Genomic DNA, 6,462 nt, shown 5'->3' on the forward strand with positions numbered 1-6,462 from the left:
TGCAATAAGACTCGAATTATCAAACGTTTCGGACTCTCATAGGGGCCATTTTTAAAGGACTCAGAGGAGATATATTAGGTTGTCATAAGTGTGTTTCCCGTTCACGGCACATAAACCTTCCCCAAAACTACCACCGCCAGGGTCATGAAACCACCCATGGAAACCCCTCTACAACTTCCGCGAGAGCCTTATTAAACAGATGTAAATACTTGTGTTTCGAAGAGTTAGATAATGTGGGTTCGAGTGTTGAGGGTAAAGCAACGGGAATCAGCAAAAGAAGGCAAAGCATAAGGGGAAAGCAACACCTTGGATACAACTCTTGCAAACAGGTATTCTTTTATCTCTTCCTCCTGCATGTGTACCTGTTGCATGCCACGGGGAGAGGAAGGTTAAGGGGTAAGGGTTGACTGGCCTTACCTTAGAGAGAGAGAGAGAGAGAGAGAGAGAGAGAGAGAGAGAGAGAGAGAGAGAGAGAGAGAGTGTGTTAACAATCGGCTAAGTGTTGCCATCTGACGGTAAGAAAGAAGAATGTAAACAAAATGCAACATCACACACACACACACACACACACACACACACACACACACACACACACACACACACACACACACACACACGATAAACACATTCCACACAGCAATTAATCTTTTCCTCTTTTCTATTCTCTCTCTATTTTTGTTTCATTCATTTTTTTTCTGGGCAGGTGGAGGAGGCGGTGAGGTCAGTCATAACAGGTATAGGCAAGTATGTGGAAAGAGGAAGAGGAGGAGGAGGAGGAGGAGGAGGAGGAGGAGGAGGAGGAGGAGGAGGAGGAGGAGGAGGAGGAGGAGGAGGAGGAAAGTCACTATTTGCTCATACCTCGTCCCTGACATCACCGTGTATCCAGTGGCATGCTCTCTCTCTCTCTCTCTCTCTCTCTCTCTCTCTCTCTCTCTCTCTCTCTCTCTCTCTCTCTCTCTCTCTCTCTCTCTCTCTCTCTCTCTCTCTCTCTCTCTCTCTCTCTCTCTCTCTCTCTCTCTCTCTCTCTCTCTCTCTCTCTCTCTCTTCCCTTCTCTCCTCACCTTCCTCTCCCCCTCCCAGATGTCCTTCTTCCCTTCCTCTTCACTCCCCATTACTCTTCTTTTCTAGCTTTTACACATATTTCCTCGACCTCTCTTCATCTTTTCTTATCCCTCTCCTTCCTTCGTGTAGTTCCTGGTGTACTCAGTTCCAAGCACTTCTATAATAATCAGCTATTTGCTCTCAGTCTTCCCGGTCCCACGAAGTCTTTTCACACGTACTTTCCTTACCGTCCCCTCACTCACTCACTCAATCATCACCGTGGATTATCTCGCTGGAGGGATTAATTCATGGATTGCGATGATGGATGGTGACGGGATAACGGGAACTCTCTTGTGTGGGATGGCTGACTTCTCAACAGACTCTTTATATTTTTGTGTTCTCTGTTACTCAATTTTACACAACCCGATGATTTTTATTATTTTATTATCTCATCTCCTCCTTGGATGGTGACGGGATAACATGAACTCTCTTTTGTGGGGTGACTGACTTCTCAACAGACTCTTTATATTTTTGTGTTCTCTGTTACTTAATTTTACACAACCCGATGATTTTTATTATTTTATTATCTCATCTCCTCCTTGGATGGTGACGGGATAACATGGATCCTCTTGTGTGGGGTGACTGACTTCTCAACAGACTCTTTATATTTTTGTGTTCTCTGTTACTCAATTTTACACAACCCGATGATTTTTATTATTTTATTATCTCATCTCCTCCTTGGATGGTGACGGGATAACATGGACCCTCTTGTGTGGGGTGACTGACTTCTCAACAGACTCCTTATATTTTTGTGTTCTCTGTTACTTAATTTTACACAACCCAGTGATTCATATTTTCTTTATTATCATCATCTCCTTGGTACAGACTTCAAATGTTCTTATGTTCTTTGTTAACGAATATTCCACATAAGAGCAATTTCTATCTTCTAATTATCTCACCTACTCCTCTATACAGTCCCCCTACACTCCTCTATACTCTAATATACACTTTATCTCTCCTTTTTTTAATTTTTTTTACTGACTTACTCACCGCATTCTCATCGTTATTTTTCTCCTTTCCTTTCCTCCTCTCACATATCTCATAATAAGCCTTACTTCACCTCCTCCCCCCCCCCCCCGGCTCCTCCGTCATCTCCTCCTCGCCACATCCTCCCCTTCTTGGTAATAAAAAGATAACGGAGTAGAGTTAGATTAGATAAGGCGAGGTGACACTGACGAACTAATATATTCTTCAATCCCTTTATGGCTACCTGTGACAGCCTCTCTCTCTCACACACACACACACACACACACACACACACACACACACATACGTATATACATCTCCTTATCTTTAAATTTGTGCTATAACTTTCTTTCTCGCTACTAATAAACAAATAAAAGTCACATAACTACAGATAATATAAAAAAAATCATGACCTTAAAAAAACAAAACGAAAACGGGGTGTACAGAAGTCGTTATGCGGTGACTTGTGTTTCCCTTTGGTATGGAAATGCTACATTGTTAAAGTGTTTACCGGCATCGTCACGGCTGGCATTCACAACATGGGAGTTTGTTTGCATTCCCTGTTTGACAATGACTCCCTCACTATTCTTTTTCTTCATTTTTTTCTTCGTCTCTAGCTCAACTTTTCTTCTTCGTCTCTGTAGCTCAACTTTTTTTTTCCTCTCTGTAGTTCAACCTTTTTTTTCTTCTCTGTAGCTCAACTTTTTTTTTTCTTCTCTGTAGCTCAACCTTTTTTTTCTTCTCTGTAGCTCAACCTTTTTTTCTTCTCTGTAGTGCAACTTTTTTTCTTCGTCTCTGTAGCTCAACTTTTTTTCTTCGTCTCTGTAGCTCAACCTTTTTTTTCTTCTCTGTAGTTCAACCTTTTTTTTCTTCTCTGTAGCTCAACTTTTTTTTTCTTCTCTGTAGCTCAATTTTTTTCTTCTCTGTAGCTCAACCTTTTTTTTTATTCTCTGTAGTTCAACCTTTTTTTTTCTTCTCTGTAGTGCAACTTTTTTTCTTCGTCTCTGTAGCTCAACTTTTTTTTCTTCGTCTCTGTAGCTCAACTTACATTCAGTCTACTTGAAACATCGAGGGCATGAGTCATCCTTGGAGGGGTGACGAATAAGGAAAATGTTATATGGGAGTAGGATAACACACTCGTCTACGTGCCTCTCTGGTGGACGCCTCATCAAGGTAATGTTCAAGTGAAATGTCAATATTTTCCCTTCTGACATGAACGCTGGCCCTGACTCAAGCCATGGTGCTGCTCTCTCTATCAAGACAAGAAAATAGTTAGTAGTCAATTTCCTGATTGTCTTTTGTGTACTAGACAAATAAGAAGACTTAATAAAAGATAAAAAAAAGCCCCCATTACCTTCTTCTTTCAGCTTTCAAATTTCTTCTTAAATAATCAAAAGGAGTTTTTCTCTTCTTCCCTCTCCTAAGTCTCGTCACATGTCATTCCTTTTGTCCTGGTATACTCAGTTTCCAGAATTTCTTTAATCTTCTCTTCTCTCTCCTACTTCAGTCATATATCATTCCTTTGGTCCCCGCTTTACTCCGTTTCCAGCATCTCTATAACAAACTCTTCGTATTTAGCCTTTCCGACCCACCGAAATCTTAAGAAACGTACCCGCTCTCTCCTCATCTTTTTCTTGTCACCGTTTCCTGGCATCCTGATCTACTTATACGGGTTTATACGAGTTAAACCTCCTACCTATTCATCACCGTTTATTTGATTCTCCTTTTTAAATTAACCTCCCTCTCACTTTTCATTCCTCTCGAGACTGTTACTACTGGGGCTGGGAGGCGGGCGAGCCGGGTGAGCAGAAGAGTTTTTTGAGAGGTTGTTGAGTAGCGAAAAATAAATCTCTTCTAACCTTTCCATGGACTCTATATAAAAAAAAATCATCTAAGCATACAAAACGTACAAACTGAACCAAATTAGGTGCAACACGAAGCAATACAAGTACACAGCAAATCCGATGATGTTGACAGAAACGAATCAGTAACGAGAAGACGAGGGATCAGGATCTTACCTAAGGAGAATTTCGGTCAGGATGAAAGGATTCGCTGGATCTTATGTACGGTACGTTGGGTTCGGGTTTAGAAAGGCTACATGTGGGATTGAAGCAAGCACACACACACACACACACACACACACACACACACACACACACACATACCTTTCAACGGATGGAGGAGATTAGATAAGAATGACATTTTAACACCTAGGAATGTAACGTAGTAGAAAGACTAATCTCTCTCTCTCTCTCTCTCTCTCTCTCTCTCTCTCTCTCTCTCTCTCTCTCTCTCTCTCTCTCTCTCTCTCTCTCTCTCTTTCACGCATCCTCTTCCCGTCATTTTTTACTACGCAGCATATAAAATTATTTAGTGTGTGTGTGTGTGTGTGTGTGTGTGTGTGTGTGTGTGAGAGAGAGAGAGAGAGAGAGAGAGTAATTACTGATATATTAATTATCATTGGTGGGAGATGCGAGGTCATATTAAACTGACTCTCTCTCTCTCTCTCTCTCTCTCTCTCTCTCTCTCTCTCTCTCTCTCTCTCTCTCCAGAAAAGTAAAAAATGTATATAAATGTAATCAGAAACGTGTGTGTGTGTGCGTGTGTGTGTGTGTGTGTGTGTGTGTGTGTGTGTGTGTGTTAATGGAATGTTCAGGTAACACACACACACACACACACACACACACACACACACACACACACACACACTTTAGTGGCTCCAAAGCTCCCGAACACACCTGTGGCACACCTCACATCTGTGCCCATCAACCACACACCTGAACATACGAATAATTCCACACCAACACCACAAACTCAATCAAACACACAGACATACACATAAAACAAACCTCTCCTTCCCTCTCTATACTGTCATTCCTGGGCTTGTTGGGGGGCGGGTGAGCGGGACGTGCGGGTGAGGGAGTCCTTAAGGGGTTGATCAGAAGCGAAAAATATTCACTAGTCGTTAAAAATGACGAGACAAATAATTTGAGAGAGCGAGGGCAGGAAAACAAGAAGGGATTACGACTGTTTGCATGTGTAAATATACAATTAACTAAAATTGAATAAGTAATGAAAATTGGAAAATATAGAAGCTTAAAATTAACGACCAAAAGAGGGGGTACTACTACTACTACTACTACTCTTTTCAATCGAACCATAGCCATTCTTTAGGCAAAAGTATAACAGACACACAGACGAGAGACTGAAAAGACTGAAATGATATAACGTGAACTTCACATCGCAGTTCTCGTTCTTTCATACAAGAAACAAAAAATGGTTTATTGAGTAACAGTCTGCACATTTACTAAGTTTTATGTCTGAATGCCACTCCATCATATCACTTTGAAGATAGACAACCAATGCGGCGAAATATATGAATCACGCTCCACAGGTTAGTCGGGAGCTGAAGTTATTATGAGTTATTCTTGAGCAAGTTATGAGCTTCTTCTTGTTACCAGTTCGACGAAGCTGCCACAATGAAGCGATAAGGCTGGCATGCACGGAGGGAGGAAGATAAGGCTACACACAATGCACGCTGGTGTTTATGGGGTAAAGTTCGCCATGCTTCACACACACACACAGAAAACCCATCATCCAAGCGAGACTGAGGAAGCGTGTTTTTCGTTCCTCCTCGCTAAGTGGCATGCACAGAAAAACAAAACAAAACAACAACAAAAACAAAAACAAAGACCCCATAAAGTGTTCAGTATTAAGTAACAACTCTTGATATACAACTGGATGGAAAAGATGTCAAACGAAAACTGCATATACGAAAAGTGGTCAAAACAAAACGAAACAGGTAGAGACTGTAATTTGGTCGCATCGTAACTGTAACAAACACCCACGAACACTCACCGAAGTACACCGGCTTGCTACACTTGGGGCAGTTGGGCATGGTGGTGGTGGTGGTGGTGGTGGTGCAACTGCGTGTGTGCCGTGCGAGGGTCGGGGATGGAGTGTGCTCGCTACGTGCAACCTCTCACTTATCAACTCTTCCCCCGCTATACCTGTACCGTACGGACCAACACTCCCACATGCTTGCCGCTCCTCCGTACAGAGTATTATCATGTTAACCCTTTTTCCATATTACTTCTGGTGTTGGAAGGTGTTAGTTTCTGGTATTGCTTCATAACTAAATTTCTTATGCCCATCTTGTTATTAAATTGTAGCAGATCTTTGTAATATATAAATCGCCTTCGTTTCTATGAATGTGGGTTCCATAGCGCAAGAAACCTCCCATGTTAGCCTTATATATTACAACCTAGCGAAAGGTATCTTCATCTGCATATGTAAAGGTAATATACTCATTACTTCACCATTTAGCACTTGTGATCCTCCGCTGCTAAATGGTTATCGATGATCAGTCTGACCACCCACAAATCTGATCTTTTT

At 41.7% G+C, this 6,462-nt stretch overlaps 1 protein-coding gene across 1 annotated transcript in view; it reads right to left on the reverse strand.

Moving 5' to 3' along the window:
• The window catches only part of LOC126998517 (cysteine-rich protein 1-like), a 10,876-nt gene extending 4,780 nt beyond the window's left edge, over positions 1-6,096 (reverse strand). The window contains exon 1 of the mRNA XM_050860266.1: positions 5,926-6,096. Within this exon, the coding sequence (XP_050716223.1) occupies positions 5,926-5,965 (40 nt within the window). The 5' untranslated portion in view covers positions 5,966-6,096. The remainder of the gene's footprint in view (positions 1-5,925) is intronic.
• Positions 6,097-6,462: the final 366 nt, after the last annotated feature.

The sequence above is a fragment of the Eriocheir sinensis genome, chromosome 14 (assembly GCF_024679095.1).
Source record: "Eriocheir sinensis breed Jianghai 21 chromosome 14, ASM2467909v1, whole genome shotgun sequence".
NCBI lineage: Eukaryota > Metazoa > Arthropoda > Malacostraca > Decapoda > Varunidae > Eriocheir > Eriocheir sinensis.